Source organism: Lepidochelys olivacea, assembly GCF_965140295.1.
Source record: "Lepidochelys olivacea isolate rLepOli2 genome assembly, chromosome: 1".
Lineage (NCBI taxonomy): Eukaryota > Metazoa > Chordata > Testudines > Cheloniidae > Lepidochelys > Lepidochelys olivacea.
The window spans coordinates 216656692-216683395 of record NC_140411.1 but is presented as its reverse complement, the minus strand read 5'-3'; the positions used below and the strand labels follow the sequence as shown (position 1 = coordinate 216683395).

The window sequence follows — 26704 nt, the reverse complement described above, 5'->3', positions numbered from 1 at the left end:
ACTATGCTCACTTCTAAGCCAATTAGGAACAATATTTCCAATACCTCTTGAGACTTTGTACAAATACTTTACTGATACCAAGTCATAACCTATCTACTGCATTCCCTTGTTGGTGATGATCATTATATAGTGATATAAAGCACACACCAGTACAAATGCAGAAATCATATGCTACAGCATCAACACTAAATAATGGACTGCATATGTATGTTTTGATTAAGGCTGCTACTTTGTCTTCTGCAGCGACTGGTGCGGCTGGCCTGAGGGCCACCTGGGCAACTCAGAAAGCCCTCGGTTCAGCCACACCGGCCACTGCTGGGGCAGTCTGGGGACTATGCACCCCTTTACCCCCAGCAGCAGCAGGAGTTTGGGTGTGGAAGTGGGCTGGGAGTTGGAGCGTGAGAGGGGTGAGGCCTCTGGGTGGCGCTTACCTCAAGGGGCTCCCCAGAAGCGGCGACATGTTCCTCCCTCAGCTCCTAGGTGGAGGTGCAGCCAGGCAGCTCCATGCGCTGCCTCCATCGGCAGGCACCATCCCCGCAGCTCCCATTGGCCGTATTTCCCATGCCAATAGGAGCTGCAGAGCCAGCACTCGAGGCAGAGGCAGCGTGCAGAGCCCCTGCTCCTAGGAGCGGAGGGAGGGACATGTTGCCGCTTCTGGGGAGCCATGTTGAGCCAGGTAGGGAACCTGCCAGCACTATCAACCCCGCCCCCAGCACCAGCAGGGATCCTGGGTCACGCGCCACCCCCCACTCCCCCCACAGCACCCATGGCACCCCCTGGACTGCCCCTCCCCAAGTACCCGCAGTGCCCCGGGCCACCCTGTCACTCCAGAGTACCCAGTTTTAGTCAGAGGTATATAGTTAGGATTGCCAAACCTCCAGGATTGTCCTGGATTCTCCAGGAATTAAAGATTAATCTTTAATTAAAAATAATGTCATGCGATGAAACATTCAGGAATTCGTCCAACCAAAGTTTGTAACCCTATATATAATACAAGTCATGGACAGGTCACGGGCCGTGAATTTTTGTTTTGTTTTGTTTTTGTTTTGTTGTACAAGACAAATAAAAAAATGGAATAGTTACAGTTGTATATAAGATATTTCAAAATAGACACTTTTCTCACTCCTTTGCTGAATTAGATGAGAGTATAGCAATGTATAGTAATCATCAAAGTCCCCAGTGATGATATCTGTGCTGGTGTGTTGAGGTCTATCAGCTGGAGTGTTGGAATAAAATGAGAAAAGATGTATTAAACCTTGTTCTGCCTAAATATCTGAGCAAGAAGGAGATGGAAAAAAATTACTCGCACTCCCCTGTTAAAGAGGATCAGTGTGAGTTGAAAGACAATGATTCACTCTACTATATTCTGGCTGAAATCACACAAGAAGTTCTCATATTAATGTCTCACCGCCCCTACACTTTGAGCAAATGATCTTTCATCTTGATGTATCAGGTGGCAATAATGAGACCTAACATATGTTGATTGCAAGGTCTGATATTTAGGACATTCAAATACTTGAATCACTATTTTAAGCATCTAAGATGCAAAACAGACAAAAATGGGAACAAATTTAATTTTCAGCTGAAAATATTCAGTTTTGGGGAATTAGGTTTTCTGATGAAAAATCAAAACTTGTCAAGGAAAGCAGGATCTGTCAACAAAAATATTTATTTCAGTGATTACTGAATTTCCTGTCTGAAGAAACTTTCATTGGTAAATTTTCAACCACCCCAATTGTCATTTTATGATTCAGAGTCAACAGCCCACTACGATGAATGGGGCAGTTAACACCTGTTAGAGCTATTGTTGAAAGTAGTCTGCTAGCTCAGGAAGTTAACATTAAACTGGATACTGTCACTTCACAGTTACAAGGTTATCTGCATAACCCAGTTTCAGCAGCAAAGGGTAGGGAAGGTGTAGATTCCAGAGCATATGAAATAGGGTGACCAGACAGCAACTGTGAAAAAACGGGATGGGGGTGGGGGGTAATAGGTGCCTATATAAGAAAAAGTCCCCCAAAATGGGACTGTCCCTATAAAAACGGGACATCTGGTCACCCTATATGAAACAGCCACAGAACCATGGACTACACAGAGTCTTGTATATACATATTAAAATAAAATAAACCATGCTAAAAAATATTATGGTTGCAATGTCAAGCACTCAAGTATTAGGAAAGGCCTCAATTAAGGCTGCTTGTGGGAACCTGGCCCCATTGCACATATGCATTATGACACAGTTGTACCCAACTCCATATAGGAAATCTGTGGTAGGCCCAAGACCAGCACTCAGCTATCTTGAGTTGCAGTCCAGAGTCCCTTCCTCACAAGAGAAAATCTTCTCTCTTCTTACAACCCGGTGCCTCAAAGTATGTACCTCCTGCACACTGAATGAAGCAAGAGACATATAAAATAAATTGTGATTATGTATTTAAACACTGTAGGTAAAATTTTCAAAAGCACCCAAGGGACTTAGGCACTTAGGCCAAAATCTCAAAGGTATTTAGGTGCCTAACTCCATTTGAGGATCTGGGCCAGACATTTTTAAGGTGTTTAACTTACTATCCCATAACATTCTGATAAAAACCTAGCACTATAGAGTACCAATAAAGCATATGCTAAATGAAGTAAGACCTAGCTAACTGACATTTCTCAAAAAAGTAGTTGTCAGGAGGAATCATCCCTGAACATGGGTGGTTCTAATGGGGGTTCTGCAGGATTTGGTTCTAGTTAGTTTGACTTTCTACTGCATATATACCCTGAGCATCTTCTGCTTGCTCTCCTGGCTGCTCCATGTAGTCTCCAACCAAGATTAGCCCCACTACATCTGAGATGCAGAGGTCTCATTCATGCAGTCTCCTCTCACACTGGAATGTGACCCAGTGTTCCACAAAACTAAAATTCAGCTTCACACCAGTTGAGCAGCCAACAGTTCACCTCCGGTATTTTTTGTCTGCTGTTTTCTCTCATTCATTGGATGGGCAGGACCTCTAAGACCACTTGCATTTTCCTCTTCTTTAACTCCCTTCCAAATCCCTGAAATATTTTATAACCTGGGTAGTTCCATATGATGTCATATTGTTGGTTCCAATGTCACTCATCAGCAGTGGAGATTTGCCGGATGAATTCAGAATCCTGTCCAGTATTGTAGATGAATCTCATGTCTTTGCTCAAGGGAGACAGCACACCATCCTGCTGTCTCTGAGACCCTTTGCTGAATTCTCTGTCAACTCTTCTTAATATGGAATCGCTAGCAGTTGTTGCCTTTAATCTTAATACAGTTGAAGAATCTGAGGCAGGACCAAGTGCAACTGGACCATCGCCGACAGGTGTTTGTCTAAGCTGGTCTTAAAAATCTCCAATGACAGGGATTCCGCAATCTCCCTAAGAAGCCCATATTATTCCAGCTGAGGCCTCCTGAGCGCCAAGTCTAATGTGCTGATTACTTCCCATACCTTACATATAGCACCCCTGTTAATACACCCAGAATGATAGCAGGCTTTTTCTCAACTGCATTACATTGCTGACTCATATTCAATTTGTGATTGATTACAACCCCAAGATCCTTTTCTGCAGTACTAACACCTAGCCAGTTATTCCCCATTCAATAATTGTACATCTGATTTTTTCTACTTGAGTGCAGTACTTTGTACCTGTCTTCGTTGAATTTCATCTTGTTGATTCATACTAATTCTGCAGTTCTGCAATTTGTGAAGTTAATTTGAATTCTAAGCATGTCCTCGAAAGTGCTTGCAACCCTTTCATGTCATCCACAAATTAATAAGCATACTCTCTACTTCATCATCCAATTCATTAATGAAAATGCTGTTTCCTGTGTCCAGTGTTCAAGATGTATGAGGCCAGGAATCACTCTCAGAACAAATGAAAGATCAGTGTAATCCCAGGAGCATGTTGAGAGTAGATGAAGGTCTTATTGCCTACCCCACAAAGGGAAGGTTTATGGCAAACTGGTTCTCAGTCAAGTTGTTCATATGGTGGCGTCCTTCCCTCTCAGATTGAGGCATTGAGAACTTTCCTCAGTATTAGAGCTGTGATCCAACTAACTTTCACTGTCCAGGAGGGATGTGGATCCACTCCACAGATAATGGGCCCGAGACCAAAATGCATTTCCTGAATCTTAACAAAAGAAAGAGCATGAAGTTTTAAACAGAGAATGAATGTTTGCCTCATCATGCTGCAGCATTGTTACATTTCAGCTAATTTTTGGTGAGAACACTGCAAAAGGAAAGATGTCAAAGTGAACATATGTTGTCTCTCTCTCAAGCTGCAGACAATTTTGGTTCTGCTCCACTACTCCTTCCTGGTATTTAAATACCCAGGAGAGAGAAACCATCTGACTGTCCTCTTTTTCGAGTGCCACCAATGCCAACAATGGAAACAAGAATGCCGTTCGAAGGCATCGGGTAATGCCACATAGGAATTTTCTGTCAGAAGCCCTGCACCCTGACCAGTGCACTCAGAACAGGTTACAAATAAGAAGGTGAAGAGGGGTAAAATTCTAAACTTTTACCTTTACATTAACTCATATTTGTTTACAAAAGCAATTCAACATTTTAATGTGTATGTGTTTGTGTAAGTGCAACAGTAAACATTAGAAAGTGGAAGGTGCAAAAAAAATCAGATTGGAGGACCCTTCTGCAGTGTTTTCTGCATTCCTCAGATTCTGACTCCTCTTATACTCTAACCAAAATCAGACAAAAACAACCAACCAACCAACCAAGACTTCAAACACAGTTGTTTATAGCTATTTCCACTGTGCAGAGCTTCGCACTGTAATTGATGCTGCTAACTTGGTCCCCCCACCTTACAGGAAACTGGTAGCATCCCAACAGAAATAACTGAGAGGATCAGCTCCATTATGCACAGACAATATTTCAGAAACATACAGGCTGTTGGAACTGAGCCATTAGTTATCAAATGGGTAGGGTAGAAAGGGTTTAAATACAAATGGTTCAGCATCTCCACTACATCCATGCTGCTGCTGCCCATTTGCAGGTTTCTCCTGCATCTCCAGGACCTCTGCTTTAATTCTGTAAGTTGCAATGTCCTGTGGGTACCTATTCCATTTTTCCCAGCACAACACTGAGAAGCAGAGGATTCTGGGAGATTTTGAAAGGCCACTCTTGTGCAATGGAAATTATTGAGGGGGGGGCGCTCCTTGACACAGAGCTTGTCCACGGTGATTCTAAATCATTCAAATTGGGATTGTTTAGGACCACATGGCATGTAGGGCTGTTGAAAGCAAGCCTACTTCCAACAGCATTAGGCATAAATGTAAAACCATTGGGAACACTTTGGTAAGTGGACATGGGATGTGTAACAAGTGGGCTAGTTTGATCATAGTGTTCTTGGCATGGAACATTTCTCCAATGGGGACAAAGGGGGACTGACTGGGTCATGAGGTGTAAGGATACCTTCGCACCAGGGAGAGCTTACTAGGCTTGAGGTGGTGAAGTTAAGGAACATCCCTTTTGACCATGCCCAGTCCATGAAATATGGTATAGAAGTGGGATCCTCTCCCAAATTGTGTACTTTGTGTAACAGCATGTTTAATTATTCAGTGATGTCAATGAGAACCTCTTCACTGGTGACTACAACAGCTCACAGCAGGGCTTCTCCATTGCTCTCATCTTGTTCATGATGCACCTATAGGTTTGCTTAGAGATTTGAGCAGCTGGGTGGAGGGAAGGGGGAAGTGGGTGGCACAGGTGATTTTACCTGTGTTGTGTTGGCCCCATGGACAGGGATATGGATTGCCCCTCACATCCATCTCAGTCCATCCCATCACACTTTTCAAGAAGACCTTCAAACTATTTTCCCCAAAAAGTATTTGTAGTTTGATCAATGTTGTCCTTCATCATGGCAATTCTTCTGTGATTGAATGACATGCAAAAAACTAAAAATATAATATAAAAGGTGGCAACTAAATCAGATTTTTTTTACCAGTTTATTGAAAGAAAACTATTTGAACCAGATAGTTTATTTTAAAACAGTAATTAGTTCACTATCATTGAACTAGACAAGGAAAAAGAAACCACATTCTAGTAGGAGGGCTCTGATCGGCTGTGAGTATCCAAAAGACGTGTGATTTATCAGATTTAACTATCTGCTTTTTACTCTGAGTGGCCATTCCCAGCTCCTTTTGACACAGACTCATGAACAATATGTGGTCACAGCAAAATATGTTACAATTTTACAATATGAACACAGCCTCTGAAGAGGAAAAGATAAGAGTGGTAATATTTATTGGGGGATATTTGTCACGGTGTTTGGGATGCCCCAGTTTTCATGGTTTCCATGATCCATCTCATGCCTATATCTCAGGCTTTGGCCAAAGAACCAGCTGCTCACAAATATAGCGCTTTCCATATTTGCATGGACCAGAGGAGAGCTCTTGACCTGTGACATATGCACAGTTCCCATCAATGTATCCTTTCTTTACTGCAAACCTATGATAGAATAAAATGTTACTTCAAGTCATTCTAGTTATATCTCTATTACTACCTTATTTTTTCAAAGGTTAAAATGTCTGTAGCTGAAACATATGGCAAAAACAAATAATTTTAATAATAACAAAACTATCGTGGAGAAGCAGAGTGGCCATTATTAAAAAAACATCAGAAATTTGGTATTTATGAATTTGAGGGAATAACTGCATTGGCTAGAGTCAGGAGTATTGCAGCACATGCTGTGCAAACGTTTCACTTTACTGCCAGTGCACCTCAGCCATGACACAACCTCCTCTCTACTCTTCTTTTTTCTTGAATTTCTACTGCCCTCAGTTGTGCCAATGCACTCCATTCTTGACCTGCAGCACCCGCTTCCTCTCCACTTTTGGTATTTCTTTTGATCAATGCATCTCAACTTTGACTTGCACCATCCTCTGCTGATTTGGGCCCCCATAGAATTTAAAAACACATTTCAGTGATAACATACTGCACTCCTTTTTACTGAAGCTTGGGTTTCTCTCTGTCATAGCATTGTCAATTCACTTCATTGAAATTAGAAATTTCTAGTTGTGTCTGGTTTCAGAGTAACAGCCGTGTTAGTCTGTATTTGCAAAAAGAAAAGGAGGACTTGTGGCACCTTAGAGACTAACCAATTTATTTGAACATAAGCTTTTGTGAGCTACAGCTCACTTCATCGGATGCATACTGTGGAAACTGCAGAAGACATTATATATACAGAGACCATGAAACAATACCTCCTCCCACCCCACTCTCCTGCTGGTAATAGCTTATCTAAAGCTATTGTGTCTGGAACTTACCCGTCAGTGGAGAAAGCTGTGCCATTCCCCCACATCCACGGTCTGTCGGTCTTCTCACGTGACAATCCTATCCAGTGAGAAGTTGCAAGGGGGCTAATGAAGTCCTGTACAAAGACAAAGCCAGTTCATTCCTTTCCCTGCTCATTTCATGGGTGTATGTACATCAGGTATTTGCTCATTTCACAACTGTCTGGATATCAGGTACAGTGATGTGGTTAACAGGTCCCTATGTCCAGAGGTAGCCTCATGGTTAGGGCCCTACCAAATTCACGGCCATGAAAACTGCATCATGGACCATGAAATCTGGCCTCCCCCATGAAAGTTGGTCTTTTGTGTGCTTTTATTCTATGCTACACAGGTTTCATGGGGGATACTGCATTTCTCAAACTGGGGGTCCTGACCAAAGGGGAGTTGCAGGGGGGTCGCAAGGTTTTGTTAGGTGGGTCACGGTATTGCCACCCTTCTGCTCGGCCTTCAGAGCTGGGTGGCCAGAGAGCAGCGGCTGTTGGCCGGGTGCCCAGCTCTGAAGGCAGCGCCCCGCTAGCAGCAGCGCAGAAGTAAGGGTGACAATAGCACACCAGGCCATCCTTACTTCTGCGCTGCTGTTGGCGGTGGCTCTGCCTTCAGAGCTGGGATCCTGGCCAGCAGCCGCCGCTCTCCAGTTGCCCAGCCCCGAAGGCAGCGCCACCACCAGCAGCAACGCAGAAGTAAGGGTAGCAGTACCGCAACCCCTTCCCACAATAACCTTGCGACCCCCCATGACTCCTTTTTGGGTCAGGGGCCCGCCAATAACAACACTGTGTAAGTTTAGATTTAAATAGCTGAAATCATGAAATTTAGTGTTTTTAAAATCCTCTGACTGTGAAATTGAGTGAAATGGACCGTGAATTTGGTAGGGCCTTACTCATGGTTGATCAACCCCATTAACCAACCTGATCACATTCTTCATTTCCTTCACAAGTGTTTGCTGAAGAAATTGTAACAGCTTTCTTTGTTGGTTAATCTCTATTCACTCTCCTGTCTAGAGGACAATACCTCCCCTAGATCACTTCTGAGACAGAGAAAAATGCCCGGAGTGATGTACAGGTTTTTCTTATGCTACAGTAATAGATGTACCATAAATATGAAAAATACAGGGGACATTTGGGTTTTGCTTTGTATCAGGTGCTTTTTAAATTAATTTAGGGTTCAGTTATGGCTCTAATGCTGGGAAGAGAAGAGGAGGTGTGAGGTAATTTGCCTTCAAGAAAAAAAATCATCATAAAGCAAGGTACCAAATGAAGCCAAATCTCATTTTCCACAATCCTCTTTTCACTCACAAATCTTCTGTCAGCTGTTTTGAATATGTAGCTTTCCAAAGAGAAAGATACTCTACCAGCTCTTCTTTGTTTTCTATCAGGAGGAGTCTGGAGCCAGAAGAAGAGCAGGCCTTTTGACTCTCCAGCCAAGGTTTGGATTCAGTAGAAAAGTGGTAACATTTCTCTCCATGGAGAAACCAATTTTCTGGACAAAGAAACTTCCACCCTTGAAAAAAAAATACAATTTATCTTTCTTCTGTTGCTGTTACCCTTGTCCTTCCTCCCCAATTCCCTCCTCTTGACTGTTTAATTTACTTATTATGCTTCGTTTGTATTAAGTTTGTCATCTCTCTCACATAGGGACTGTCTCTTATGGTGTGTTTTTACAACATCTAATATAACAGAGGCCCATATCTGATTGGGGCCTCTAGATGTTACTTTATTAGAAGTATTAAGTTCAATTGGTAATAATATATTTTCTGTTGTAGTTTGATTTTGAGTCAAGTGCATCACAAACAATCTTGAAATTCACACGGTTGCTCATATTTTGATGCTGGCATGAGGACTCTTGTTCTACAGCAAATAAAGTAATTATTACTGTGCCTACATCACTTTCCTTTTATATACACATCATGTTTGTTTGTTTTCCCCCTAGGGGATGTCAAGGTTCCTTCCCCACTCTGAACTCTAGGGAACAGATCTGGGGACCTGCATGAAAGACCCCCTAAATTTATTCTAACCAACTTAGGTTAAAACTTCCACAAGGCACAGATTTCTTTCTTGCCTTGGGAACCAGCTGAAAGCCATCTGAGTTTACAGTGGATCGCAAATTGAATATGGGCCCCCAATGTGATGGAGTTACAAAATAATTTTAATATAATTTTGGGGTGTATTAACGTGTGTCATATGTAAGACATTAGAGGTAACTGTTCCTCTGTATTCAGCACTGGTAAGGCCTCAGTTTGAGTCCTATGTCCATTTCTGGGTGCCACATTTCGGAAAGATGTGGTCATATTGGAGGGACTCCAGAGGAGAGCATCAAAAATGATAATCTGACATATGAGAAAAGTTGAAAAGACTGTGCATGCTTAATGTACAGAACAGAAGACTGGGAGGTGACAAGAAGTAATCAATTTAATCTGCAACAAGAGAGAGAATTGGGTTAGGGTTAGAAAAAAACTTTCCAAGTATAAGGATTTTAAAGCATTGCAATAGTCTTCCAAGGGAGGTTGTGGAATCCTCATCTTTGGAGGTTTTTACAACAGTTTAGACAAACACCAGTCAGGGTGATCTAGGTATATTTGGACCTGCCTCAGTGCAGGTAACTGGACTAAATGGCCACTTGAGGTCCTTCCCCGATCTACATTTCTGTGATTGTATTATTCCCTCCTGTTAACTATTTTTTTCTTCCTACACTCCTCTCTGGTGGGCTTTCAACATGTGACTTAAACCAGCTTCGCCTCCCTTATGTTCCCTTCAGACTCGCTTCTGAGTTTTTCAGTGAATGTAAAATTTTGGTAAATAAAGATAAAAAGAACTGGAATCTAATGAACCAAAATGTCTTACTCTGATATCCATCAGTGTAGCAACAGTGTTGGGAATTCAATATGAAATTATTTCAGTCTAAAGTTACAGCACACAGAAGAAAAAAATTGCCCTTCTGAAGCCAATTGATGTGTATCTTTCCTGTTTAAAGCCATTGGCAGGTTTCTGTTCTTACCTTGGGTAATTTCCTGGTGCTGGGTGAGGTTATTGTGCTGTCTACATGGTACAAGGGAGATCTGAAAAACTGAAAGCCAAAGTAATATAACAATATAATGTACCCCTTAAAAGTAAATTGCAGCACAGTTTTACAGATCAATATATTGTGCTTTATAGTGACACAAAGGGCCAAGTTCTGCCTGCAGTTATGCCATCGGGCAGAGTGTCTGTTATATTACTAGAACATGTTATGTTATATGTAAAATGTCAGATACTTTTTCTTGTTAAAAGTCATCTTAAAATTAACATTTTGAACTTAACCCCCCCTGGCAAAACACTGTGTGGCTGAAAACCTTGACTCTTTGAAGAGTTACAGAATATAGCAATTGAAAACCTCCTGATTTCCAACATCTGGGTTGAACACAGGTAATGTTTGTAGTGACCACAAAGCAGAAAAATCCCATTTTCCAAGTAAGACTTCAAAACAGAAAAATCAGATACTTAGGAAGAAAGTGGTAACTGAAAAGCCCTGGAATCTTTGCAAGGAAGACCTTACACTGTGGACAGGAAATTCAATGAGAGTATTAGCCCAGAGGAATGCTCACACCGGGGGATGTGTTTTGGCCCATGAGACTGAAGCCAGTGGTTTAGAAGCCCAGATGTATGAATTCTGCAGGGGTCCAACATAAAGTCTATGCTTCATATTTGTTCTGGAGGATCCTCTACCCCTTCTAGCTCTAGGGAGATGTGGCCAGTTGGAGTGTTATGCCAGAGGCTTGTCAGCTGCAGTTGTCCCTAGAAACTCTGCAAAGGGGGTCCCCGGTTTGTGTGTATGTGAGGGAGAGAATGTGAAAGAATCCAGCTGGTGTCCATACCAAGCCCCCTAAAGCCATAATTAGGCATCTAAATAAGTGGCCCGATTTTCACAGGAGCTAAGCATTGCAGCTCTTTACTGACTTACACCTCATGAGATTTACTCTCCAGCAGTTACACAAGGAGTACAGTAACTCCTCACTTAAAGTCATCCTAGTTAACGTCATTTCGTTGTTACCTTGCTTATCAGTTAGGGAACATGCTTGTTTAAAGTTGCGCCATCCTCCCTTATAACGTTGTTTGGCAGCCGCCTGCTTTGTCCACCACTTGCAGAAAGAGCAGCCCGTTGGAGCTAATTGGTGGGGGCTTGGAACCAGGGTGGACCAGCAGCCCCCCATCAGCTCCTGGCTCCCCTAAATTCCCTGTGCGGCAGCCACCCAGCAGGCTATCAATTGCCGGGCAGTTCAGCTGTCCCTCCACTGCCGTGTGCTGCTCCTGCCCTCTGCCTTGGAGCTGCCCCAGGGAGCCTCCTGCTTGCTGTGCAAGATGGAGGGAAGAGGGGTGCTAATGTCAGAGTATCCCCTTCTCCCTGCTCCTGACCCCTGCTCCTTTACCCCATCGGGACATCTCCACAGAGCAGGGGGGACATGACCAGTCTCAGGATGGAGGGAGCTTGCTGGCAGCAGCTGCTGTATCAACTTGCTGATCTACTTAAAAAGTCAATGTACTTAGAGTGGTGTCAGCGTACTTAAAGGGGCAATGCACATCTCTCTTTCTCTCTCACACATGGTGTGTGTCTCTGTCTCTCTCTACCATGCTGTCTCCCCTCCCTCCATTCCTGCTGCCTTGTAGAGTGTGGGGCTACATTAACAACAATGTGTTAACCCTTGAGGGCTCAGCCGAGTGCTAGTTCGTTATTGAGCAATAAGGCATTCCCTGGGATATATCCCACCCTCTTCCACCCTCTGACTCCACCACCACAACCAAGCTTCACAATCATCATTGCTGTGTACAGTATTAAATTGTTTAAAACTTATACTGTGTATATGTGTGTGCATATATATATATATAATATAGTCTTTTGTCTGGCAAAAAAAATTTCCCTGGGACTTAACCCCACCATTTACATTAATTTTTATGGGGAAATTGGATTCGCTTAACATCGTTTCGCTTAAAGTAGCATTTTTCAGGAACATAACTACAAAGTTAAGTGAGGAGTTACTGTATGTCAGCACAGAATTTGGTGCTCAATATCTTCTTTGCTCAAGCTTACCATTTGCAGCCAAAACCCCCACTGCTATGAGCAAAGCCAAACAGAAGATCCCCAAAATCCCTGCTATAAGCCTCCATGCAGGAGATGGAGCAGAAGAATCTGAGAGAGAGAAAAGGGAGAAGTACAGAATTATATGGGGGAAGGCTTTTAAATCCCAAACTAGGCATAAGCAATTCGTATTCTCTGTGTTAGTGAAATGCAGCTCAACCACACACAAGTATTCATTCTCCTCCCCCTACCTTCACCTATACCTATATTCAGATTTGTCAGAACAAGTTGTTAGGGCTCTTGAACTATGGAATGAAAACTCTTGCCCTGTTCAAAGTTATACAGGTCAAGATATCCGGAGAACAGGATCTAGCCTTAACAAAGCCTTAGTAAGGAGGCAGACTGTTTTGTATGGGACTTGATGGAACAGAACTGTGTTCTGGGGTCCTAATAGAACACCATTAAGGTATATTCCTTCCACCTTCTCACTTATATGGAGCTTTTCCACTGTAGCACTTAAAAAGGTAGGAAACTATTATCCCCATTTTACAGATGGGGAAATTGAAACAGAGAGAGGTGAAGTGCTTTCCCAGGCTTACCAAGGAAGTGAATAAACCCAACTCTCCTGGCTGCCAGTTAGAAGCCCTATGCAGTGGTCCAAACTGCTTCTATGAAGTGGTTTATAAAAGAGGGGAAGCATTATGTTCATTCACTGCTAGTACCATGTACACTCATTAAGGTGGGGTAAGGATAAGGAGGCTGAGAACAAGGGAGTTCTAGGAAGAATAAAAAGGGTTCCCCCTTCCCTCTTGGGAGCTCCACCTTCAAGGGCACCTTAAAAATAGCATTAAGGGCTCAACTGTGCCTTTTAGGACAGCCCCATGTTGGGCCAGTGTGGAGCCCCCGCCAGCAGAAAGTCTAGGTGGGGATTGTGTCTCCTGCGGCACAGTCCGTCCGCGAGCTCTCAAGTGTGCAAGGGGAGAACACCCACTGCACCATCTTATAGGATGGTGGAGCTGCTCCCCTGTGTTACCTCGTGGGGGAGGCAGTGATGGTGCTAGTCCATTGTGGGCTCTAAACAGGAATATTTTATGCCCTAATTCTAAATCAGGAAAGTTTTTATAATAAAAAGTGAATGGGGACCCCATGGAGCTGGTCAGGGACCTAAGCAATTGTTTAGTCTGCTTATGTCTAGCGCTGGCTCTGGGGATGGGGGGCTAGATAAGGTCATGGTTGTATTTCTCCCTCCATCCACTTTGGGGTGGCAAATGCCTCTGTTCATTATAGGAGGGAACAATCCCTACAGCTGGGAAGAGAATATCTGGCCAATGCATTTGGGGATAGAAGGCAGGGCATGCCTAGTACCCTCTGCTCCTCTCCCTGCAAACATTCATACAGCAGCTGAGAACAATATGGCCCAATTCCCTGTATTACGTAGATACATAGCACTGCTCTGAATTTATTTCTAAGGATTAATTTTATATCTTAATATAAAGAATGTGCAAGGAAACCAGGTGGATAATGCTTGTGGCATCTTAGCCATTGATTGTATTGATTTTGTGTATTTAAATCCTGATTCTTTATATGGAGTTTTGCTTTTAATGTTCTCATCCAGTTCAAGGAAGGTGTTAGACAATGGACAGTTAAATAGTAGTATGTGCGGAGTCAGCAGCATGTAGCTCACAGTACCTTTGCCCTGGGGGTTCGTAGTCCTTCGTCTCCTCTGCTGCTCAGAAGCATTATGGCATTTCAGTTCTGTGTAGGTCACCACCTCCTCATTTATTTCTAGTGGGTTATAGCATAGAAACAGTGAATTTCATTCATTGCACTGACAAAAGTGGACAGATCTGATTACAATCTATAGAGCTTTAAAACTGTCACTGCAGTATGTAGGACATGGCAGAACTTTGGTATTAAAAGGTTTTGTTCCAAAGCACAATGGTCTGCAGTAGCCTGTCAGTGTACTGGGGTCAACCAACCAACATCTGTGAATTCAGCGTATGCATCTTATCAGCTTGTTTCCAATATCTGATTCCTATTCAGAGTCTTACCCAAAAGTGTTATAACATCTAAAGTTGTTCAAGTGTCTTATATAGTACGTACGTACACGATTATCAGAAAATTACAGTTAAAAAGCTAGGCATTAAAAGTTATGGAAATATCCAGTTAAGATAATGTATCTGTTTGACTACCCTTGACACATGCATTCTGCTAATGACAAGCTTGAAATGTAAAATTTCATTTTACGTACTTCAAAACAAATTGAACTGTGATCTACTAAATGTATTTATAAACTCATTAAACATTTCCAGTGCTATTTCCTTGATTTAAAGCTGGCTTCTGCTCCCATTGAAGTCAATGGCTGTTTTACAATTGATTTCAGAGGAAACATGGTACTTGGCGTTATGCTCTTCTAGATGGAGCCCATTTTTTTCTGTTTTTTAAAAAGCGTTTTTAAATGTCATCTTCTCAAAAACTAACTGCTCAACTTCTTGGATGCTCAGTGGAAATCCTCTGTAGCTCAGGAATTTCTCTGCTGGACAGGAATGATCTTAAGGCTCTGGGATGGTAAATAAATGTGGACAATTAAGGATCAGTCATGACTTCATGATATTGAAGGCAAAGAATAGAAAAATGGTAATTTATTCACATACAAATAGGTTTCAGAAAGGAGAGAATAATTCACACATCATCTTTTTTGATCCTCCAACCACAAAGCATGACTTAAAGAGACCGTGTCTCCTTGAACACAGGGCAAATCAACAACAGCCATTGACATGTACTGGTTTGCGATAACACAATCACAGAACTGTGTTCCAGGGGTCCAAAGGTACAATAACTTTTGCTCCCCATGCCTGAATACAGTGTACCATTCTAGGAGCATTTCAGTGCCTGACAGATGTTAACAAATTACTGAAATAACTGTGCCTGACACTGAAGAAAAAGCTAATAATATAAGTAGATAATGTCAGGTACTATATGTACAGCTCAAGGAAGAGATTTAACATGGAAAATAAAATATCAGTAATAGCAGATATGTTCTCAAATTCTTACAAACATACCGCACCTTTGTCCCTGGTGTTCTTAGGTGTCTTTTTCTTCTGCTCCTTGGAAAGAGTTTGAAATTTCAGGTCTACATAGGTCACTGCCTGCTCACACATTTCTGGTGTATTCTGGGATAGAAAAGTTGGATTCAGTAGAGTGAGATGAAAAATGGGATCAGATGGAAACTGATACATGTACTAAGGAAGAGCAACAGCAATCGTCAGGATTTAATAGCAGAATAACTGAGGGTTTGGAAGAACCAAGCCTCCTTCTCACTGCACTGGGAACGTGGCACATAGTTCTGAATGGGGAACACATTAATACACACTGACAAACTAGAGGGATTCAGAAAAGAAAAACAAACAAATAAATAAAACCCTGAGGGGACAGATTTAGGAGTTTAAAAGACAGAGCTACAATTTCACTTGCTCTGGCAGTGGAGGGAGGGTGGACACAACCTGGCTCCTAATGCTGGAATCGTTAGTGGCAACAGTTAGCTCTGCCAGTAGCAAAAGAGCCCTCAGTCAGACAATTTCTGGGTAGTGCTGGAACCGGATTGTGGCCCCCTCCCCTTGCTGACAGGGATGGCTGTGCTGGGGGAAATGCTGACAGCATATGTCAAACATGTGCAATATTACAAGGGGTGCCCCTTTCTGCTCCCCCTTTAGGTTTCTAGAGGTCCTGTTTTATACCAATGACTTTAATAGGGATTGTGCACCTAAATCATTTAGGTACTTTTGTTAAAAATCCCACCCTTAGATACCTATATATGGATTTAGGAACAAAACTTTATAGCCCAGTGCCTCCAAGAACTGACACTTGATTGGTGCACCTCCTCCATCTGCTCCTCCCCTTGTGTGATATCCTTTAGTACTATGCACACTGAGTTCGAGTACAGAGTCACAGGACCAAGTTATGTCTGAGACAGCCCTGTGCACATCTGGCGTAATTCCATGGGAATCACTGGAGTTACTCCAGATTTACACAGTCCAAAAGAGGTCAGAATGTGGCCTCATGCTGCAGAGATAGAAGTAAAGATGTCAGTCCCATATTAATGTCATTTATTTCATCCTTTGGAAGTCTGTAACAAGGATAATGCAGCAGACTGGAATGGTTAAGAGATCCCTGACTCTCACATGGCAGGGAAGAACAGGAATCAGGGTCCAGAAAGGTCACAGGGGAAAGGAGTCCTCTTTCCCATTGGCTGGTTGAGGCAGGGAAGCCTCTGGGGATTATGAGCAGTGTTTTCAGTTGAGTTATTTTTCTCATTTTTGTTTGTTCTCATTGTTGTAAACAATAAAGAAGGGGATGAAAAGGGACTTGGGCCTGGAGATTGCTTCCCTTCTCTAGCCGGTGAAATAGAGACCCTCTTCCTCACCCAACCCCCCATGGTCTATACAACAGTCTTGCATTGAAAACAGACTGGGGCTTATACTTTCATATGTTTATTGTAGGATTCTGTCTAGAGCTTTATCTAGTCTAATTTTAAATGTTTCTTGCAGAGGGATTTCCACCACTTACCTTGGGAAACATATTTGTCTTACCTCCCTCCCTTTACACCTAGCTCCACAACCTCACACCACTCTGAGCAATCCATTTCCTCTTTGATGCTGATACACTTTCAATATTTCTAAACAGTTATTGTGCATCCCCTTTTAGTCACAGTTTGCACAAAGTTCATTATACACACTTAGTTCTTCCATCTTTTGTTTATAAGTCAATCCCTCCAGCCCCTTTAATAAAGGTCATGTCTTTTCTATGAATTCCTTCAAAACTTCCAACCACTTTCTGCCTTTTTTTAAATTAGTTTTTTTAAAAGCCGTGTTTATCTAAATCTTTGGATTAGGGACCATGGCCAAAATATTCAAAAATTGGTGCTAAACATTAAGCTTCCAAGTCTATGTGTGGGTGCCTATTTAAGCATCCAGATTTTCAAAAGTGCTGAGCACCCAGTACTAACCATAGACTTCAGAGGGGCTGATGGGTGCTCAATATTTTTTAACATAAATCTACTTTCAGATGCCTATATATTAATTTAGGAACCTAAGTTCAGACACCCATTTTAAGAACATAAGAATGGCCATATTGGGTCAGACCAAAGGTCCATCTAACCCGGTGTCCTATCTTCCAACAGTGGCCAATGCCAGGTACTTCAGAGGGAATGAACAGAACAAGTAAATCATCAAGTGATCCATTCCTTGTCACCCATTCTCAACTTCTGGCAAAAAGAGGCAAGTTACACCATTCCTGCCCATCCTGGCTAATAGCCATTGATGGACCTATCCTCCATGAATTTTTTGAAAATCTTGGGCCATCTCCCTTATATTCTATACAGATAGCTACACACTAGGTGTTCAACAAATAAACAATAAAATACTAATAATAATGACTCAAATGGAAGTGCACAGAATTGAGTGTGGTATTCTAGGTACACTCTCATCAGAGCCATAGAGAGACAATCCTGTAACATAATACATCTACATATGAACAAAATGTTATTTACCTTTTTGGAAACATAACACATTGCAAGTACATGTTTAATCTGTTCTCCATTCTCACTCCTAGATTTCTTTCATCATTACTGGCTTCCATTTCTCCCTACCACTGAATAGTCAGTCGTGTTGGATTATTACATCAGATGTTATAGTTTTAATATAATGTTCTGCTTATTTTGCTAAACTTTCCAGATGTGTTTGGATTATCTATCTGATCTTGTTTGTGTTTGCAACAACCCTCCATTTAGCATCATCTGAGAATTACATGACATTAGTTTACATTACATTAACAGGCTATGTATTCCAGTTTCCAGACTATTTGTGAAGATAAAGATGATAAATAACAAAGATCCTGACACTAAACTCAGTCTATTTCCATTTATCATTACACTTTTTTCACAGTACTTCAACCAGTTTTTAATTCAGTGATAATGTTCTTATCCAAGACTATTTGAAGTAATTTGCTAAGTAAGATTTCTTGAGAAACACTGTCAAATTCCTTACTAAAAATTAAGATATTAGATCTCTGGTCTTCCCCAGTTTATGCTGATCTGCTAGATTTGCCATATACAATTAGATAATCTACATACTGCACCAGAGATGCATAAAATACAGAAATGTAGAATTCTAACACCTGTGATAATAAATCCTTCAACAGTCACTTATTATAAATAATAATAATGAAATGGTACTATATTTCATACTGTCTCTTAACTTGTAATCAGAAGAAAAATATTGTACAGGAGGCAGACATATGTCTATTCGAGAATCACTAATTTCACTCATTTCTTGAAGTATATCAAAGTAATAAACTATGCCTCTTACAACAACTACATGCTCTAACAATGAAAGTCCCTGAAGAATGTGGAACTCATACCTTTGTAGCTCTTTGATAGGAGGCTGCCATGCAGGAACTAGACCTTGAAGTGCCACAAATGGTTTTGTCCTTCATGAAAATCCCTTGAGGATGGAGAGAGACAGTCTAGTATCACCCTGACACTGCCTTGTAAGGAGTTGGACAACAGGAGCTGAGAGAGGAAGAATTATTCACACTGCAATGGCCCATCTGAAACTGCACAGGAAGTTCTCACTCTGGTAGTTTGAAATGCGCTGCCCCCTCACAAAGCGCTCACAGGAACTTCTCTCTTTATAGATTTACCTGTGAATTTAATCTGCTTAAGGTCACTTAAATATTGAATTTATTACACAAGGTTGTCTAAGCAACCAATGATCAGCTCGTGTCTCTGCACTTCTTAAAACATGGGGCGAGATTCTTCTGTCAGTTATTCTGGTGTAAACCCAGAGTAACTCCAATGAAGTGAATGCATTCACTCCCTATTTATACTGATATGAATTAAATCGGAGTCTAGCCTGTGGTCTCTGTGTTCAAGTTCCCTACTTGACTTACCAGGGAGGCAAGTGTAGCCCAGTGGAGAGCTGAGTGCTATTCCTGGCTTTATCATGGAACTGTGGACTATGGCCAAGACACTTCCATTATCTGGAAGACAATGAAGCTATTTGGTACAAGAAGAACAATCCCCAGTGTTTGCCTGAATCATAACTAGAGATCTACCAAATTTGCAGCCATGAAAATCACATCACGGACACTGAAATCTGGTCTCCAGGCACTCAGTTCTGAAGGCAAAACCATGCCACACTTACTTCTCTGCAGCTTTTGGCAGGCCAGGGCCGGCCCACAACATTTTGGCACCTGAGGCAGGGAGCTCAAATGATGCCTCCAAGCCCCCTCGTTTGGGCCCCTCTTCCTGTTCTACTCCTCTCATGGTACTGCTCTGCTACCTACCCCAATAAAGGAGAACTAACAACTTAAAATGCCTTGTTCAAAAATTTTAAGTAACACGTAACTTTCAAACTCCTGAACAGCAAATGTAACTTTTCTTGTCTGCATAGTAAACATTGGCATTTGTATCTGTTTGAATAATTAAAGTGGTGTTTTCTGTGCCTTCTTGGTCGCAAAGATTTGAACTGCTTCCTGAAGGTCCACAGTCTGGGCCAGCTCATACTCTACTGAGATGGTTGCAAGGCCGACCAGCCTGTCCTGTGTCATTGTGGAGCGTAGATGTGTTTTTATTAACTTCAGCTTGGAGAAGCTGCATTCTCCACTGGCAACTGTTACAGAAAGTGTTAGAAGTATGCGCAGAGCAACAAAAGCATTTGGAAAGAGGGTGGTCATCTTATTTGTGCACATGAGCTGATCCAGAGAATAGAAGGGTGTGCTGTCTTCCAGGTGCTAAGATATGGGATGTAGACCTGAGGTTGAAAAGGATCCTAAAGGGAGCTGGAAAGAATCCCCTAATTATCCTTCATGTGGGAACAAATGATACAGCTAGATTCTCGCTGGAAAGTATTAAGGGAGACTATGCTAGGCTGGGGAAGACGCTTAAGGAAATCAAGGCTCTGGTGATCTTTAGTGGGATTCTGCCTGTTCCTAGAGAAGGGCAACAAAGGGGTGATAAGATTGTGACTATCAACAGATGGCTTAGGCAGTGGTGCTATAAGGAGGGCTTTGGGATGTATGGCCACTGGGAGGCATTCATGGACAGAGGTCATTTCTCTCAGGATGGACTTCATCTGAGTAGGGAAGGAAATAGACTTCTAGGATGGAGGCTGGCACAACTGATTAAGAGACCTTTAAACTAGGAATTTGAGGGAGATGGTTGGGAGATGTCCAGGTAATCTCCACACCGGATTTTAGCATTGAGAGGGAAGAAAACAAAGTAAAAAAGGATACAGCCATGGGTAGGAGAATGGATATAAGGAGGAAGGGCAGTGTGGATACCAGTCTAATAGGTTATACTGGCTGTAGAATGACCGTGCCTCATAGGGTACAGAATTTGAGCTAGGCCAAACAGCAAAAATTAAGATGTTTGTACACCAATGTGAGGAGCCTAGGTAACAAAATGGAGGAACTAGAGCTACTGGTGCAGGAAGTGAAACCAGATATTATAGGGGTAACAGAAACATGGTGGAATAGCAGTCATGACTGGACTACGGGTATTGAGGGGTATGTGCTGTTTTAGGAAAGACAGAAATACAGGTAAAGGTGGTGGAGTAGCATTGTATATCAATGATGAGGTAGAATGTAAAGAAATAAGAAGTGATGGAATGGATAAGACAGAGTCCATCTGGGCAAAAATTACACTGGGGAAGAAAACTATTAAAGCCTCCCCTGGGATAGTGCTTGGGGTGTGCTATAGACCGCCGGGATCTAATTTGGATATGGATAGAGCCCTTTTTAATGTTTTTAATGAAGTAAATACTAATGGAAACTGTGTGATCATGGGAGAGTTTAACTTCCCAGATATAGACTGGAGGATGAGTGCTAGTAATAATAATAGGGCTCAGATTTTCCTAGATGCGATAGCTGATGGATTCCTTCATCAACTAGTTGCTGAACTGACTAGAGGAGATGCCATTTTAGATTTGTTTTTGGTGAGTAGTGAGGACCTCATAGAAGAAATGGTTGTAGGGGACAATCTTGGTTCAAGTGATCATGAGCTAATTCAGTTCAAACTGAACGGAAGGATTAACAAAAATTAATCTGCAACTAGGGTTTTTGATTTCAAAAGGGCTGACTTTCAAAAATTAAGGAAATTAGTAAGGGAAGTGGATTGGACTGAAGAACTTATGGATCTAAAGGCAGAGGAGGCCTGGTATTACTTTAAATCAAAGCTGCAGAAGCTGTTGGAAGCCTGCATCCCAAGAAAGGGGGGAAAATTCATAGGCAGGAGTTGTAGACCAAGCTGGATGAGCAAGCATCTCAGAGAGGTGATTAAGAAAAAGCAGAAAGCCTACAGGGAGTGGAAGATGGGAGGGATCAGCAAGGAAAGCTACCTTATTGAGGTCAGAACATGTAGGGATAAAGTGAGACAGGCTAAAAGTCAAGTAGAGTTGGACCTTGCAAAGGGAATTAAAACCAATAGTAAAAGGTTCTATAGCCATATAAATAAGAAGAAAACAAAGAAAGAAGTGGGACCGCTAACCACTGAGGATGGAGTGGAGGTCAAGGATAATCTAGGCATGTCCCAATATCTAAACAAATACTTTGCCTCAGTCTTTAATAAGGCTAATGAGGATCTTAGGGATAATGGTAGCATGACAAATGGGAATGAGGATATGGAAGTAGATATTACCATATCTGAGGTAGAAGCAAAACTCGAACAGCTTAATGGGACCAAATCGGGGGGCCCAGATAATCTTCATCCAAGAATATTAAAGGAATTGGCACACGAAACTGCAAGCCCACAAGCAAGAATTTTTAATGAATCTGTAAACTCAGGGGTTGTACCGTATGATTGGAGAATTGCTAACATAGTTCCTGTTTTTAAGAAAGGAAAAAAAAGTGATCTGGGTAACTACAGGCCTGTTAGTTTGACATCTGTAGTATGCAAGGTCTTGGAAAAAAATTTGAAGGAGAAGGATATAGGATATAGATATTCAGGCCTGTCTGTAAAGGCCTATACTCTAAGAATTTAGGTGTATTCTTATCACTTGGCTAGTGATAGAGGTATAAAAGAAAGAATCAAGATCACTGTCTGCTGGTGTAAGGGCCTTCTCTTACTGTGACAGTTTGTGGCCCTGTGCTTAGGCTAAGGCCTTTGGCTAAGCAGCAGAGGCAGCCATAAGCTGGGAAGCGAACGGTCACATCCTCACATTCCAAACTAGTCACAATGAAATAAGGTGCTGTTGGGCTGTTGGGCACTATCAGGACAGGATTGTATTCCTGTCACCTCCAGAGAGGGGGAGGTGCCTAGAAAATGTAAAAGGAAACTTAGTTTGATAGCATCCTGTCTGGCAAGAACTCACTTATCAATAGCTGGGATGTGAAATCCTCACTTCTGTATTGTCTTGTCATTATAGTTCCCACTTTGCTGTTGTTTGTCTGTATAATCTCTTGTCTGGTTTTGTGATTGTTTCTGTCTGCTGTATAATTAATTTTGCTGGGTGTAAACTAATTAAGGTGGTGGGATATAATTGGTTATATAATCATGTTACAATATGTTAGGATTGGTTAGTTAAATTTCAGGAAAATGATTGGTTAAGGTATAGCTAAGCAGAACTCAAGTTTTACTATATAATCTGTAGTCAATGAGGAGTGACTGGGTGGGGGTGGGCATGTGGGTGTGTGAGATGGGAACAGGGCATGGGGGTAAGAAAATTGGAATCATGTTTTGCTAAAGGGGGAAATGGGAACAGGGAATGGGAGTAAGGAAGTTAGAATCATGTTTGGCTAAGGGTAGGAATGGGAACAGGGACACAGGCGTAAGGCTCTGTGGTGTCAGAGCTGGGAAGGAGGATACTAAGGAAGGAAACTGGAATCATGCTTGCTGGAAGTTCACCCCAATAAACATCGAATTGTTTGCACCTTTGGACTTGGGGTATTGTTGCTCTCTGTTCATGCGAGAAGGACCAGAGAAGTAAGTGGGTGAAGGAAGAAGCCCCCTAACAGTTAAGGACATTGAAGTCAATGGTAAATGGGACAAAATACAACATGGTTTTACAAAAGGTAGAGAGACTCAGCAATGCCCCCCTAGACATGCCTGGACTTGTGCTCCCCAAGCAAATGGACTGAGGGTATAAAACAGACAGAGTGGACACATACTGTGCCATTCTCCTGCCCCCACCTATGCTGCAAGCAACCAAGACACTGAGAAGAAGACAAAACTCCAACACAGGAGATTGGCCCAGGTTTAAGGAACAAACCTGTATATTAAGGACTGCAATATCCAGTGGGGTGAGAAAAACTGCTTAATCTAGTTGCTGCCCAGTCTAATAGGGTTGAGAGTTTAGACTGCATGATTATATTTTATTTTCTTTTGGTAACCACTGAATGTTTGCGTATCACTTATAATTACTTAAAATCTATCTTTGTAGTTAATAAATCTATTTGTTTATTCTACATGAAGCAGTGCATTTGGTTTGAAGAGTGTCAGAGACTCCCCTTGGGCTAACAAGCCTGGTGCATATAAATTTCTTTGTGAAATTGACGAACTCACATAAGCTTGCAGTGTCCAGCAGGCATAACTGGACACTGCAAGATGGAGGTTCCTAGGGTTGTGTCTGAGACCAGAGATATTGGCTAGTGTCATTTGGTTACACAATCCAAGGAGCAGCTTACATGCCAGAGGCTGTGTGTGAACAGCCCAGGAGTGGGGGTTCTCACAGCAGAGCAGGGCAAGGCTGGCTCCCAGAGTCAAGGATTGGAGTGACCTAGCAGATCACCAGTCCAGATAACACCAGAGGGGAACATCACATTTGGTTTGCCAGACCAATCAGTAATGCTAATGCTGACAACCTACATGAAAAGGCTGCCAAACACCAAGACTCTGGACTGCATCGACATGCAGAAAATCTTACAAGCCAGTCACCGTCAAAGCCAATTTTAGAATTACTTAATGAGGCTGTTAAGAATGCTGGAGACACAGCACAGTTTATGCGAACAAACATGGCTGTCACATCATACTTTCTATGTAAGTGAGAGATACCACACACTGCAAATTGGAGGCCACTGTTAAGTCCATTGTCATTTGTTAATCCTGACGTTGGATACTGGTTCCGAACAAGACTGGCAAATGCTCACTATCTTTCTGCTAGAAACTCATCTGACCGGCTAAAAGCATGCAGTGCAACAGTGCAAGTCTCTAACTTAAACACTCTGGATTAGATAAAACAGTAAAACAAGTTTATTAACTACAAAGAGATAGATTTTAAATAAGTATAAGTAATGAGGCATAAAAGTCAGAAATGGTTTACAGAAAAATAAAGATAAAACATTTATTACTATCTATGTAAGAAACAGTCTTAGATGGAAAGCAAACTTTCATGCCACATGCTCCAGCAGATTACTGACCAAACTCTCAGGTCATGACCCCTCCCCCAGGGCCAACAACTGATTCCTTTTCTCTTCTCAGGTGCAGAGAATGCAATGAATCCTTGGAATGTTTGTCCCTCCTTTCTATAATTTCAGTGCCCCTCTTGAAAAACGTTTTCCGCTGAGAACTAGGAGGTAAAGATTTTATGTGGAAGGATATTCCCTGCTGTTTTTTTCACCTGTCTGAATGTCCTTGGTCTTCCCTGCCTCCTTGATGGCACTGTTTACTCCTTAAAAACAATTTTAGGAAAGGAACATTCCTTCCTTTGTTCAGGACAGACCTGACTTCTGCCAGCACAATGTTATGGGGTTTGGAACACTAACCCTTGACCTCTAAGTAACCCTGTTCATGAATTCTATGTGTTAGAGTGTATTTAATAATCCTGATTGCCTCTATGCCCACAGAGCTCCAGATAGTCTGGGAAACCTTTCACTTAAATATACAATGCTTATATAAGTATATATATAAACCTGGGTAGCTGATCAGGGATAATTGTCACAGCAGATAGGGAGGAATGATTATGGGGGAAGAAGGACTTCCTGTGCTTGGGATTCTTAGCTGCAAACCCTCTCTCGGGGTTAGGCAATTGCACTTAGAATCATAGAATATCGGGGTTGGAAGGGACCTCAGGAGGTCATCTGGTCCAACTCCCTGCTCAAAGCAGGACCAATGCCCAATTTTTGCCCCACATCCCTAAATGGCCCCCTCAAGGATTGAACTCACAACCCTGGGTTTAGCAGGCCCATGCTCAAACTACTGAGCTATTCCTCCCCCCCATATCCCACTTCCCTCATAACTATTAGCCTTGTGGTTAGGGTACTCACTGGGGGTGTGGGAGACCCACAGTTCAAGTCCCACCTCTGCCTGAGGGGGAGCAGTGATCTGAACTGGGGTCTTGCACCTCTCACAGTAATCTAACCTCTGGGCTATTGTGATGCTGGACTCTCTCAGTGTCTCCAGCTGTAACTTTTCCTCTCCAGATACATAATTTTTAAAAAAGTTTTGGAGCAAGGAAATTGGATCCTGGGTGTCCATCCCGCTAGGTGAGGGCTCTAACCACCAGGCTACAGAATCATTCCCAGGCTTACTTCCTCTCTCTGGCCCCTTCTCATTATTTATTCAAAGTGCAACAGCTTCAAGAGGAGAGATTGAAGAAGCCTCACATCAGACTAGTTCATATCCCAGTGGTTTGAGTAAATTTCTGAGAGGTGACAGCCCGGTTCAAATCCCTTTTCCCCATCAGGTGGAGGGGGCACTTCAAGCTGGGGTCTCCCACATCCAAGTTCAGGACCCTAATCACTGGGATAAAAGTTGTGAGTGAGATCTGAAGAAGGTCTGAAATAAATAGGATGAAATTCAATAAGGACAAATGGAAAGTACTCCACTTAGGAAGAAATAATCAGTTGCACATACACAAAAACAGAAAATGACTGCCTAGGAAGAAGTATTGAAGAAAAGGATTTAAGGGTTATAGTGGATCACAAACTAAATATGAGTCAATGTAATACTGTTGCAAAAAAAGCCAGTGTCAATCTGGGATGTATTAGCTGGAGTGTTGAAAGCAAGACACAGGAAGTAATTCTTCACTCTACTCAGCACTGATAAGGCCTCACCTGGAATACTGTGTCCAGTTCTGGGCACCACACTTCTGGAAAGATATGAACAATTTGGAGAAAGTGTAGAGGAGGGCAACAAAAATGATTAAAGATCTAGAAAACATGACCTATGAGGAAAGATTGAAAAAAAAAAGGTTTTGTTTAGTCTGCAGAAGAGAAGGTATCATAAGTCTTCAAGTACATAAAAGGTTTTATAAATAGAAGGGTGATAAATTGTTCTCCTTAACCACAAAGGATAGCACAAGGAATAATGAGCTTAAAATGCAACAAGGAAGATTTAAGTTAGACATTAGG

The 26704-nt window shown here is 42.1% G+C and overlaps 1 protein-coding gene across 1 annotated transcript in view; it reads right to left on the bottom strand.

Moving 5' to 3' along the window:
* Positions 1-6334: 6334 nt before the first annotated feature.
* The window catches only part of LOC311520545 (C-type lectin domain family 7 member A-like), a gene marked incomplete at both ends in the record, with an annotated part of 55673 nt that continues 35303 nt past the window's right edge, over positions 6335-26704 (bottom strand). The window contains 5 exons of the mRNA XM_084628087.1: positions 6335-6470; positions 7289-7392; positions 8664-8812; positions 10307-10375; positions 14051-14146. Of these exons, the coding sequence (XP_084484213.1) occupies positions 6335-6470; positions 7289-7392; positions 8664-8812; positions 10307-10375; positions 14051-14146 (554 nt within the window). The remainder of the gene's footprint in view (positions 6471-7288; positions 7393-8663; positions 8813-10306; positions 10376-14050; positions 14147-26704) is intronic.